General features: G+C 37.1%; 1 protein-coding gene across 5 annotated transcripts in view; it reads left to right on the top strand.

Moving 5' to 3' along the window:
- AFF4 (AF4/FMR2 family member 4) overlaps positions 1-13,819 on the top strand; it is a 93,616-nt gene that overhangs the window by 54,395 nt on the left and 25,402 nt on the right. For all 5 annotated transcript variants that reach the window (XM_029215906.1, XM_029215908.1, XM_029215904.1 and 2 more), the window contains 8 exons: positions 3,649-3,685; positions 5,379-5,427; positions 7,671-7,725; positions 8,175-8,212; positions 8,656-8,818; positions 9,426-10,343; positions 12,398-12,486; positions 13,096-13,336. In XM_029215906.1, coding sequence (XP_029071739.1) covers positions 3,649-3,685; positions 5,379-5,427; positions 7,671-7,725; positions 8,175-8,212; positions 8,656-8,818; positions 9,426-10,343; positions 12,398-12,486; positions 13,096-13,336 — 1,590 coding nt within the window. The remainder of the gene's footprint in view (positions 1-3,648; positions 3,686-5,378; positions 5,428-7,670; positions 7,726-8,174; positions 8,213-8,655; positions 8,819-9,425; positions 10,344-12,397; positions 12,487-13,095; positions 13,337-13,819) is intronic.

Below are 13,819 nucleotides of genomic sequence, written 5' to 3'. Positions count from 1 at the left end.
CTTAACCCTCTTCCTTCTGTACTTTTTCCTCCCATGGGCTGCCTTTAAGTTCTTTATACTAGCTGTGCTCCTGTTCTTTCTTGCCTTTACACATGCTTTTCTCTCTACCCTAAACACTTACCTTTCCCTTCGTTTCCCAGTTTACTTCCTACATAACCGTCAAATTTCATACTGAACAGTACCTACTCAGGGAAGCCTTTGTTCATTTTCCCAATCAGGGGTGTGTCTGTGTGTGTGTTTGTGCGTGTATGTATGTATCTGTATGTGTCTGTTTCGCGTGCACACACACACAATTGTAAGCTCTTTCATAATGCTGTGTAAGCATTTACCCTTCATTGTACTTAACACAATTGCTATTTTACCGTGATTTGCATGAGTAGTTGCAAAGATATTCATTGACATTAAGCTCCATGAGGACAAGGCCCATGTTAGTTTTTGCTTAATTCTGTTTTTCCAGTACTTAGATATGTGAGTGAATGTTTTATCAAGGAGTTTGGGTTTCATCCCTAGGAAAAACAAAGAGCCATTGGAGGCTCTGTGAAAAATAGGAGTAATGATGACAAATACTAAGACTTGGGCTTTAGAAAGGTCAACTAGAGGCTATAGCTGAGTGAAGGAGAGAGAGACTAGAGCCAGGAAGATCCATTAGATGGCCATCGTAGATGAAGAGGGGTGAGGACCTAAAGTCTTTGCAGCGTAGATGGAGAGGAGAAGGTGTTGCATGTAGTAGATGGTCTGGAGACAGAATCCAGTCGCATTGGTAACTAGCTGACTGATTATTGTCAGAGCTGAGGGGACGGAGTCAGAGATTACTTAAAAGCTTGGGCTATTAAACTTTTAGGCCATTTACTAGGTAAATGAGTATAAGACAATTAGCCTTTCAAGGGGGGTGGAGAATTCTTTTCATTTTTAATAAGATTCACAGGAGTGACCTCTTGGCCACTGCTGTATTTAAAGAGTGTTTTAGAATAGCTTTATTGAGATATAATTCACATACCATGCAAATTATCCATTCAGAGTATACAATTAAATGGTTTTGATTATATTTATAGACATATGCAACCATTACAACAGTCAATTTTAGAACATTTTGGAAAATCCGTGGTGGTCCAGTGGTTAGGACTCTGTGCTTTCACTGCCAAGGGCCTGGGTTCAGTCCCTGGTCGGGGAACTAAGATCCCACGAGCCACATGGCACAGCCAAAACTAAACAAACAAACAAATAAATAAATAATTTTTTAGAACATTATCACCTCAAAAGGAAACTCCCTACTGTTTAGCTATCAACCTTTTCCCCTCTGTTCCCCTCCCAGTGCTACCCAACTACTAACCTGTTCTCTCTATAGATTTCCCTTTTCTGGACATTTCATGTAAATGGAATCATATCATATATGGTCTTTTGCAACTGGATTCTTTCACTTGGCATAATGTTCAAGGTTCTTCCAAGTTGTAGCATGTATCAGTTCCTTCATTCTTTTTTATGGCCAAATAATATTCCATTGTATAGATGTATATCATTTTGTTTCTGAATTCATCAGCTGATGGACATTTGGGTTGTTTTGAGTTTTTTGTTTTGTTTTGTTTTGAGCTTTTGGCTACTATGAATAATACTTCTGTAAACCTTTGTACGCAAGTTTTTGTGTGGACATATGTTTTTGTTTCACTCGGTTATACACCTGGGGGCAGAATTGCTGGGTCATGTGGTAACTATGTTTAATCATATGAGGAACTGCCAGAATGTTTTCCAAAGCAGCTGGCTGCACCATTTTGTATTTCCCATTAGGCTTTCAATTCCTCCACATTCTTGTCAGCACTTGTGATTATCTGTCTTTTTGATTCTAGTCATCCTAGTAAATGTGAAGTGGTTATCTCATTGTGGGTTTGATTTGTATTTCCCCCCAGTGACAAATGATGTTGAACATCTTTTCATGTGCTTTCTGGCCATTTGTATATCTTTTTTGGAGAAATATATAGTCAGATCCTTTGCCCCCTTTTTCATTGGTTTACTTGACTTTTATCATTGAGTTGTAAGAGCTCTTTATATATTGTAGATACCAGTCTCTTATCAGATATATGATTTGCAAATATTTTCTCCCAATTTGTGTGTTGTCTTTTCACTTTTTTTCTTAGAATATTTTTGTTTTTATTGGCATTATTATTATTTTATGGTAGTGTCTTTTCACTTTCTTGATGGTGTCCTTTGAAGTACAAAAGTGCTTAATATTGTTTTTGGGGTTTTTTTGCGGTACGCGGGCCTCTCACAGCTGTGGCCTCTCCTGTTGCGGAGCACAGGCTCTGGACGCACAGACTCAGCGGCCATGGCTCACGGGCCCAGCCGCTCCGCGGCACGTGGGATCCATCCGGACCGGGGCACGAACCCGCGTCCCCTGCATCGGCAGGAGGACTCTCAACCACTGTGCCACCAGAGAAGCCCAAAAGTTCTTAATATTGATGAAATCCAATTTACCTGTTTGTTTCTTTTGTGTCTTGTGCTTTTGGTGTCATGTAAGAATTCTTTGCCAAATCCAAGGTCATTAAGATTTGGGCACTACATTTTCTTCTAAGAGTTTTGTAGTTTTATCTCTTATCTGTTACATTTAGGTCTTTGATCCATTTCAAGTTAATTTTTTTAATATTGTCTATGGTAAGCATCCGACTTCATTCTTTTGCATATGGCTGTTCACTTGTCCCAGAACCTTTTGTTGAAAAGAGAATTCTTTCCCTGTTGGATGGTCTTCACACCCTTGTTGAAAATCAGCTGACAATTGATGTAGGTTTACAGTTTTTTTAACACCAAAACTATATTTTAGCTTAGATACTGTTCGGATTTCTCTTTCACAGATAATTCTGTCATTAAAGGAAGATTGTGCTTATTTTTAAGCAAGCTGTTACAGATGTTAGGGATGTTTGTGTAATCTTAGTACTACATTGTGTACCACAGACTTCACCTAGAAAAATGCACAATTTGCACTTGTGAAACAGCTGTTCTGATCTTGAAAGTTGAGTTTGGAAAGTCATGTTTCTTTCATGGACAGTGACATTTTGGTTTTCTTTTCTTTTTGGCTTTCTTTTTACGGATGCTTCCTGAATGCCAGGCACTGTGCTAGTAGGGCTTACAAAGAAGTATACAAAACGAGTATGGAAAATCTATTCCTCAGTTTGCTAATTGTAAGATATTGGGAACAGGGAGAGGAAGTAAAATGACATGGGAATAACATAGTAGGAGTTGCTAGTTCATAAAAGTGGTATATTTTGAGTCTATATAGTTTGTACAGTTATTTTCACTCTAGTATACAGTTATTAATATTACTTTTTTAAAAATAACATTTTCTTAAGACCAAGAATTAAATTAGGATATGAGTACCATGGATGCTGCTGAATAGAAATGAATGATAAAGAAAGACTTACATAGCTTGATGCTTTTTGTATTAAGCTCTGGGAAACTCTGTTACTGACCACAAAATTGCTGAGGCTGATCAGATGGAATCATTAAATTCTTTTGGTGTTTTTTTCTTTTATGCGTTCTTAGGAACTCAACAGGATCTTTCATTGAGTTAGCTGGAATTGAATAGTTTAATTTGAAGCATTTTTCTCTAATGAACCTTTTTCTCTTAATGTCACTATATAATTTTATGTCCCTTTTTCTTAGGAGTCTCAGCAGTCCAATTTTGGCCCTGGAGAACAAAGTGAGTATTTCTTTTCCTCTTGGTTTTCAAATTAAGCTGTTTGTTGCACATTCATTTCTCATGGTCACATCATGTATTTCTTTAATAATTCTTTTGTATGTCTTATCCCAGTTTTTAAAATTTTTTTGGCCACACCGCATGGCATGTAGGATCTTAGTTCCCCGACCAGGGATTGAACCTGCATCCCCTGAAGTGGGAGCGAGGAGTCTTAATCACAGGACCACCAGGGAAGTCCCTTATCCCAGTGTTTATGATCTGATGATCAGTAATGGATTGAACTGAATCTTGGCTTGAAAGATGAAGAATTAAAGATCATTGGAGATCAAAATTAACTGTTTTTACTAAGTATTTGAACTAATAGTTCAGAGTTCATGAATTCAATTTGATGGGCACCTCATAACCCCAAGAGCCATACTTCTGTCTTTCCATCTCCTTCATGAAGATACTGGGTTCTATTATGGTAAAACTCCAGGCAAGAAGGGGTCATTGTAGCTTACCATGGCTCTTCTCTTCCCGTGTCTATATTTATCTATTCTTCCTGGGTGTTTTTGGCTGGGAAGAAAGTCTCCTGTCTGCTACACAACTCCCCTCCACCTCCACTCTCTTGGCCTCTCAAAAGAACTTGAGGGGAAGATAGCCTTGGGGAATTCAAGTGTGATTCAAAGAGTTGATGGCTGTGTGAATTGGTAATGGTAAGGTCAGGAACCTTGCAAATGTTTGGGCTTCACCATATAGCTCTTTAACAAAACAAATGTTCTTTTGCCAAGAGCAATAACTTTTCAGGTAGGTTTACTCTGGTAATAAGCTATTTTGGGAGATTAATATGTGGAGCATTTTAATCCTTAGTTGTCTTTAGTGATCTTAAAGCAGAGACAAAACTAGAAGAATATCCATTTTAAGGTTAACAAACTTTTTATGTATGTGTTTCTTCGTTCTGCCTTAAAGCTGCAGTTACAGGAAAAAAAGGACCCAACATTGTTGATATACAGCAAATAGCTAGCTGTAGGCCAGAAAGTTTACATTTTCTCTTAAAATCTTTTAAGAATTGTCTCATCCTTACTTCTCCCCTTCCCCCATTCTCTCTCCCCAAAGCTCCCTATTGGCAACCGGGCTCATAAGCTTCACCTACTCTTTATTACCTGTATATTTCACTTAATTTATTTTAGAACAGTTTTTATATCAGTATAAAGCTCTAGTTCATTATTTTTAAAAACAAAATTGTGTTATATTGTTGAAAGTATTGTAATTTGTTTATCTAGTCCCCTGTAGATGCACATTGGTTTCCAGTTTTTGCTGTTGCAAACCATACTATAATAAACTTTGTGTGTGTGTCTGTGTGTGTCCGTGTGTCTGTGTGTTTATGTATTCCTCTAGATATACCTGTAAGGTAAATTCCTTTCCTTATAATTGCTAGGTCAGTGGATATGTGCATTTACAGTATTGGTAAGATAATATTATCAGATTGCTCTCCAGAAAGATTGTATGAGTTTAGAGCCCTACCAATGACATAGGAACATGCCTATTTCCACCAGTATTTCATATTATTGCATTTTAACGTGTTAACCAAATTGATGGATGAAGAATTTTATCCCAATTTTTTGATTTATATTTCTTTGAGGTTATATTGATAGATATTTAAAAATATAAATAGCCATACTATAGTTGCTGATTTCTGCATTCCTTTTTGTTCCAGAAAGATATAATCCTTCTTCTAAAACTTCCAATGGGCACCAGTCTAAATCGTAAGTTTATGGCTTAGTAAGTTTAATGTTTGTCTTTTTTTGCTAAAAGTCTAACTGTAGTCTCGATATTTAGAACAACACTTAGAAATGTGTACTTAATCTTTTAAGGCAGCGGTAGGCAAACTTTTATGTAAAGGGCCAGATAGTGAAATAGTTTGGGCTTTAGGAGCCAAATGGTTTCTGTCTCAACTACTCAATTCTGCAGTTGTAGCATGAAAGCAGCCGTAAACTATGGGTGTGGCTATGTTCCAATAAAACTTTCTTTACAAAATAGGTCTAGATTTCGCTTGTGGACCATAGATTGCCTACCCCTGCTCTGCGATTGCGATTACACTTTTTTTTCATCTTTCAGAAGTGTGTGTGTGTTTGTGTGTGTTGATAGCTTGTTTTTAATTTTAAAAAAACATGAAAAAGTATAGGATTCTTCTTAGTATGCCCTCCATTTGACCACTAAGTGTAGAATATTAAAGCAACATAGTTCATACTGTATAAGTTTTCCTGCTTTTATTTTGTAGGTAGACCCAGGAATATATTGGCTTGGCCAAAAAGTTCATTCGGGTTTTTCTATAACATCTTACGAAAAACCTGAATGAACTTTTTGGCCATCCCAATAAATCAAAATACGATAGGGTTGTATATTGGATGATAATAAATTCCAAGCTTAAAGAATGAACTAACTACTGAATTCCTGAGACCACAATTTAACCCAATGATTAAAACAAAATTCTAAAGAAACTGGCCACAGTGCTAGCTTTATACCATAACCACAGTCTGTCAGCCTCTTCAGCTAAACATAGTGGGAGCTGAGAATGAAAATATATGAATGCAAGGAGATTAGCCTCACTGCTGAAGAATTCAAATTATATAAATTCCTATTTATCATATTTATTCATGGGCAGAAAACTGATGGGAGCTTACCATGTATGTGCATATCACTTTGGTTGCTGACAGAACAAAAGCATGAAGGACCTTGAGCGGTCTGGTAAAAGCTTTGACATATTCACATGTGTAAACAGGTTCACTGAGCTGCCATTATTAAAGCATAAGGGCTGAGAGAATTCAGAGTAAGTACATTTCTTTACAGGAAATCAGTCATAAAGATGCACTAAGCCCTTGTCCAAAAGAAAAAACTCTTTTTCTCTGTCCCACTTAATTGGTCATCCTTAGAACACTTTTCCTAATTCTGTAATCATGTGGTTACTTTGTTTCAAGGTGATCTTTTATGTGATACTCTGAATTTGGGATCAGTTTTAGAAACTCAGGTTAAGCTTTGAGGGGGGAGTATAAGTAGTTGTTGGAGTGAAAGAAGATTTCCTTTCCGCTGATTGGAGACTATTGTGAAATTTTAAGAAGAAAGGTAAATGGAGCTAGTGGTAATGAGAAATTAATAAACATTTTCTAGTTGTAGTTCTCCCTAAGCTTTGTATTAATTTTTCCTTTCTTGTAAAAAGGCAAGGAGTGTTTTGTGGTTCATTACTCAGTTTTTAATTTTGGTTTTATGGCCTTAAGGAAAATTTAAATCTGTAATTTTACTTTCAAAAACTAATTCCAGAAACTATCAACTTATAGTATTTATTTGTGTTTTTTTTGATCAAGGAAGATTTGGAGACTGGAGTTTATTTTTAATTTATACATGGTTATTTCTCTTGTATAACCAAGGTTCTTACCCAAAATTGTTACATCTGCAAGGATCAGTCGTCTTTCATAGCAAGGCATTTATGACTAGAACTTTGGCTGTGTGTTCTGGTTTTCACAATCACCCAAGTGTACATATCTCTTCATGAAACATTGGGGACAGTGAAAGAGAATTGCTGATGCTTTCATTTTATCTTCCTTCCTTTTAGGAGTTATATTTCTCTAGTGAACTGTTGGGTATGCATATGGTCATTTGTTTTAATAATGGAAGAGTTTGTGTGTATGCAATTAGAGAAAAGCTAGAGATAACAGAAGTGAGTATAAGAGTTTGTGGAAGGTAGCTTTTGTTTAATTAGAAAAGAAAGATGAATATTGTACTTATGGAAAAGTGAGCTTCCAAAACTGTTAAATTCCACCTTTCTTAATTTTTTACTCTAGATGTGCACCAGACCAGATAGAGTAAGACTTACTTGTTGTTTTCTTTATTTTTCAAGTAAATCTTTGGCTACCACAGTGATTATTCCTAGAATTATTGGTAGATATTTAATACTCTGGTATGCCATGATGAAGTTCCAAAAATAATAATCCTTTCTGCCTTTTCCTTTTAGTATGTTAAAAGATGACTTAAAACTAAGCAGCAGTGAAGACAGTGATGGGGAACAGGTGTGTCTACTACTATATAATTTTGCCAGTTTCATACAGTGTTTTCATTGTAGTTTATAAGAATTATAATTGAATAATACATTTATGATTCAGTTATTTAAAATAAGTTCCTTCCTGCTGTCTGACACTAGAATGTTATAGTTTTCCACTTTGTCTTTAAACCTCCATTTTTTTTCTTATTTAAAAAAACTGGCTTTTTCTTAATACTTATCATATCAGAATATACTCATGAAGCATGAGATTGTTGACAAGAACTATTAACACAGCTTTTAATCTTATCCTGGCAATTATTCTTTAGGTAAAAACAGTATTTTTGTAAGTGTTAAGTGACCATTGATGCATACATTAGAGAAGCCAGTTTTTCTATTAAGATTTCAGATATTGTTCACATCAAGTAGATAGAGTACTATTTATTCATTCACAGATTTCCTTTCATGTTTTAATTTTAGGATTGTGATAAGACAATGCCAAGGAGTACACCTGGAAGGTAGGCATCCTTTTATTTCTTGTTTTATTTAGAGTGGAAGGGTCAGCCTCATAACAGTGTAGTGATAGAGTAATTGAATATACTTATAAAAGTAAATATTATCGATTATAAAGTAAATATCGATTGTGATGGTGGTTTTACAACTCTGTAAATTGACTAAAAATCATTGGATTGTATACTTAAAATGGGTGAATTTTATGGTGTGTAATTTATACCACAGTAAAACTGTTTTTTAAAGGTAAGTACTAATGGCTGAGCCGCATTTCAGATATTTTTTAAGGAAGTATTTATTTCATTTATAATGAAGTTTTAGATTCATAGAATTATAAGAGCTTAACAAATAGTAAACATTTTAAATAAAGTTCATTGTCAGATTTGAATGCTTACCTGTTGTCCCTCTAAAAAAAAAACTTTTGGTCATTTATATGATTTATCTCTTTTAGTAACTCTGAACCTTCACACCATAATAGTGAAGGGGCAGATAACTCCAGGGATGATTCTAGCAGCCACAGTGGATCTGAAAGCAGCTCTGGATCTGACTCAGAGAGTGAAAGTAGTTCCAGTGACAGTGAGGCAAATGAGCCATCCCAGAGTGCATCTCCTGAGGTGAGAGGGGGGCAAGGGGGTGCCTTCCATACGCCCTCGGAAGGCCCCTGGTGATGGCCAGTAAAGACTAGTTTCAAATATAAAAATGAAGAAAAGAAGATTACATATTCTGACAAAAAGAAACTGAACTGTGTATCTTGGAGGAAATTTAGATACTTCAGTGTCCTTGTTATGTGAACATATTTGGTCTAGAATAGGGACTATTTGCAGTCATATTTCAGGTCACTAAAATATTGGATTTATTTACTTTGGGTTTTATTTTTGTTTCAACCTGGTAATGTTATTTAGTTATGGTGAAAAAAAAGTCTTAAATAGTATAATTTCACTATAGGTTGATAAAATGTTGTTAAAAATCTCTGTGGTACCTACATCATTTGTTTACTTTCTGGAATTAAATGTACTCTATGGTCATTTGGATTCCTGACAGGGATATTCAGTAATTAAATGCTATATATAACATTAAGCCTTTTGCTTTGGTTCAGTCAGAACAATGAAAAACAAATGCCTTTGTGGCATTAGGCATTATGTTTTTCCCTCTTCCTCGAGATTTTAAAGGAAGGAGAAAGTTTCAGTACTGAAAAAGCATACTTCTTTTTCTGTTTTTCAGCCTGAACCACCACCCACAAACAAATGGCAACTTGATAATTGGCTAAATAAAGTGAATCCACATAAAGTGTCACCAGCTTCTTCTGTAGACAGTAATATCCCATCATCTCAAGGCTATAAAAAGGAAGGCCGAGAACAGGGCACAGGGAATAGCTATACTGATCCAGGTGGTCCTAAAGAAACAAGTTCTGCTACTCCTGGACGAGACTCCAAAACTGTCCAAAAGGGATCAGAGAGTGGGCGTGGGAGGCAGAAGTCTCCTGCACAGAGTGACAGCACAGCACAGAGGAGAACTGTAGGCAAAAAACAACCCAAAAAGACTGAGAAGGCAGCTGCTGAAGAGCCCCGCGGAGGCCTGAAGATAGAGAGTGAAACCCCTGTAGACATGGCTACCAGCATGCCCTCCAGCAGACACAAAGCAGCTACCAAAGGCTCAAGGAAACCCAATATAAAAAAGGAGTCCAAATCTTCCCCTCGACCTTCAGCAGAGAAAAAGAAATACAAGTCAACAAGTAAATCTTCCCAGAAATCAAGGGAAATCATAGAAACAGATACCTCATCCTCAGATTCGGATGAAAGCGAGAGCCTTCCTCCTTCCTCACAAACTCCTAAGTACCCTGAGAGTAATAGGACTCCCGTTAAGCCCTCCTCAGTGGAGGAAGAAGATAGCTTTTTTCGGCAACGAATGTTCTCTCCTATGGAAGAGAAGGAACTTCTTTCACCCCTCAGTGAGCCTGATGACAGGTATCCACTTATTGTGAAGATTGACCTGAATCTCTTGACTAGAATACCAGGAAAGCCTTACAAAGAAACAGAGACACCCAAGGGGGAAAAGAAAAATGTTCCAGAAAAGCACACAAGAGAGGCTCAGAAACAAGCCTCAGAAAAAGTTTCCAACAAAGGCAAAAGGAAACATAAGGTTTGTAAAGGGTTTTTGTTGTTGTTGTTGTTGTTTGAACATCAGCATCTAAAATGCAATGGAAATCTCAGTGAGCCAAAAAATAGCTAGTTGAGTCAGCTATGAGGGAAAATGGAGATGAGCCTAAAGCCCCAATGAAGCTACAGACATAAGAGTCTCTTGAAGACCATTCTGCCTGTGCCTGTCTCCTTTAGTAAAGAATTATAGTTTCTAATCAAATAAGAAATGAGCCAGTGCTTCTGTTCATGATGTGTGCTGGCCAGTATAGAGGTGAGAGTGAAGCAGAGATTGCAAACTGGCCTTCACAACATTCTTTAAATTTTGGTTTTCAATGTCTTTAGTTGGGATTATTTACTCTTCAGGTTGTCACAGTCCCTAACACTTTTTTCTCTCTTACACCCAGACCAAGTCACACTTTTTTTTTTTTTTTTTTTTTTTTGCGGTACGCGGGCCTCGCACTGTTGTGGCCTCTCCCGTTGCGGAGCACAGGCTCCGGACGCGCAGGCTCAGTGGCCATGGCTCACGGACCCAGCCGCTCCGCGGCATGTGGGATCTTCCCGGACCGGGGCACGAACCTGTGTCCCCTGCATCGGCAGGCGGACTCTCAACCACTGCGCCACCAGGGAAGCCCCCTCACAGGTTTTTTATATCAATACCTATAAGTCAAATTTTGATTTTATAAAATGTATGTATATCACCAGGAAACTGGGTGATGATCCCGCATCTTGCGGGATCTTAGTTCCCTGACCAGGGATCAAACCCGGGCCCCGGCAGTAAAAGCGCCAAGTCCTAACCACTAGACCGCCAGGGAATTCCCAGTGATGATTTTTGAGATTTGCTGCTTTGGTAAAATTAAGTGTCAGGGGAAGTTCCTGAAGATACAGCAGATAGTACTGAGAAGAGACCCAGCCAAGGATAATGAAGAATGTGGATTCCTTTTTCGCATGTTTTCACATGTCCAACTTTAATCATTTGTGTATGGGAACAAATTCTTTTGTTATGGCAGAAAGTTTGCAATATTCATGCCCTGATATTTAAGTCAATAGGAAATCTTAAATGCATCAAGCAAGTATCTTGGGGATTATAGACAGGCCCATAGCTTTTGTTTCAGCAAAAAAGTTTTTCAAAAATCTTTAGGCTTGGCTATAAGCAAAAAGATGGACAGTAACAAGTATTGGTGAAGATATGGAGAACTGCAGTGCTGGTGGGAATGTAAAATGATGTAGCCACTTTGGAACATAGTTTAGCAATTCCTCACAAAGTAAATATGTAGTATTACCTTATGACCCAGCAATTGCACTCATAGGTGTATACCCAAGAACAGTGAAAACATGTCCATACAAAAACCTGTACTTGAAAAGTAGAAACAACTCAGTTGATGAATGGATAAATAAAATGTGGCATATCCATACCACCATATATTCAGCCATAAAAAGAAATAAAGTACTGACAAATCTTACAACGTAGATGATCCTTAAAAATATTATGCTAAGTGAAGGGAGCCAGACACAAAGGCCACACATATTGTATGATTACACTTTTTGAAATGTGTAGAATAGGCAAATCCATAAAGACAAAATGTGTAAATTAGTGATTGCCAGATCTGGGGGTGGAGGGAATGGGGAGTGACTGCCAATGGAGAACAGGGTGCTTTTTGAGGTAATGAAAATATTCTAAAATTGATTGTGGTGATAGTTGTACAACTTTGTGAATATGCTAAAAGCCATTGAATTGTGTACTTTTAAAGGGAATTGTATGGTTTGTGAATTATATCTGAATTATAATCTCATCCCCAGCCCTCCCCAAATCATTAGGCTGAAAAGATGCCACTAAAAGACTGTTGCAGCATTTCAGCTCTTATCTAAAATAGGAGGCTTCTTCTCAGACTTAAAACCTAATTTATTGAACATCGTTCAAATGAATTCTTTCACTTCACATTTATCTTCTTTCTGAAGTTTATCAGAGATAAACTGTTTGATGGTAACTAGTACTGGAAACTGAAATTTGATGAATAGAAGTCAAACCTAGCTGCTTTATTTCTATTTTTCATGCAGAATGAAGATGATAACAGAGCCAATGAGAGCAAGAAACCCAAAACGGAAGACAAGAATTCGGCAGGCCACAAGCCATCCAGCAACAAAGAGTACGTTTGCAAAACATGTTACATGTGTGTCAATCTGTTATTTGCTATTGGGTACTTTCTAACATGCTCTTAGACTGTTCCTTTTAGTAAGTATATGTCATACACATCTATACACAGTCATATACCAAATAGTGGGAGGTTTTGCTTTTAGCTAATTGGGATGAAAAGCAATTAAGATTCAGTCACATCTTCCTCTCTCCTTTTTTTAGTGGAATAGGAGGTATTTATAGGATAAGAATTAAAGTAAAGCTTTACCACTTTCAGGCTCGGTGACAAACTTAGGTATAACTTGCAGGAGACTTACGAGCATTAATATCATCATTCACCATTCATCTTTTCGTTAATTTATTCAACCACTATTTATTGAATACTTGTGTGGCAGGCCAAGGTTTAGGCACTGGGTATACAACCATGATGGGGAGAAACACCAGACAAAATGTCTGCCCTCATGAAATTTACAGTTTTATTTTGTTTTGCAGAAATCATGTGTTCTAGTAATCAAATAGGGAAAAACGAATTTGTCTTGAAAGCAGGCAGAGTCAAGTGGAAAAAATCCATCACTCCTGTATGACCATGTGGAGAAATGAGGGCATTTGTTTGGTTTGGCAGGTCATCTAAACAGAGTGCTGCTAAAGAAAAAGATTTGTTGCCTTCTCCTGCTGGGCCTGTTCCTTCAAAAGATCCAAAAACAGAGCATGGCTCTCGGAAGAGGACTATTAGTCAGTCTTCTTCCTTAAAGTCAAGTAATAACAGCAACAAGGAAAATAGCAGCAGCAGCAAAAACAGTTCCTCCACATCAAAGCAGAAGAGGACTGAAGGGAAGACTTCCAGTAGCTCTAAGGAGGTCAAGGTAAGGCATTGGGGGCTTGAGCCTTTTGAAAAAAAAATCTCCTTGCCATGTGACTTCTCCAAGGTGACACTGTGCTTTGAAAATTTCGTAAACATCTTAATTTTATAGACCTGTGCATTTTTACTCTCAAAATGTCATAATCTTGTTAATAAACTTGTGCAGTGGTCTGAGACCATGAAAGGAATGAAGTCATCTGGCCATATGCATATTAGTTAGGATAGAAACCCATAATTGGAAAAGTTGGTTATGGAAAAACAGTTGATTATGATCAAATTTGTAAATAGCTCCAGTTGTTCTGATTGGGTTCTTATCTGTGGTTTTAAATGGACTTTGGATTTTTTAGAATTAGATTTTACAAGCAAGTTATACTACTTATAAAGTGATAAAGCAACCATTTGGTTTCATGAAGAAGAAAAAATTTCTTTAGCTGAGCTACCACTGGAATTATTTCTAGAGTATGATCATAATGTAGGGGAATACTGT

Source organism: Monodon monoceros, unplaced genomic scaffold (assembly GCF_005190385.1).
Source record: "Monodon monoceros isolate NGI ecotype Baffin Bay Population unplaced genomic scaffold, NGI_Narwhal_1 Super_Scaffold_12, whole genome shotgun sequence".
NCBI lineage: Eukaryota > Metazoa > Chordata > Mammalia > Artiodactyla > Monodontidae > Monodon > Monodon monoceros.
Note: the sequence above shows the minus strand (reverse complement) of the source record. Positions and strands in the feature narration are given on the sequence as shown.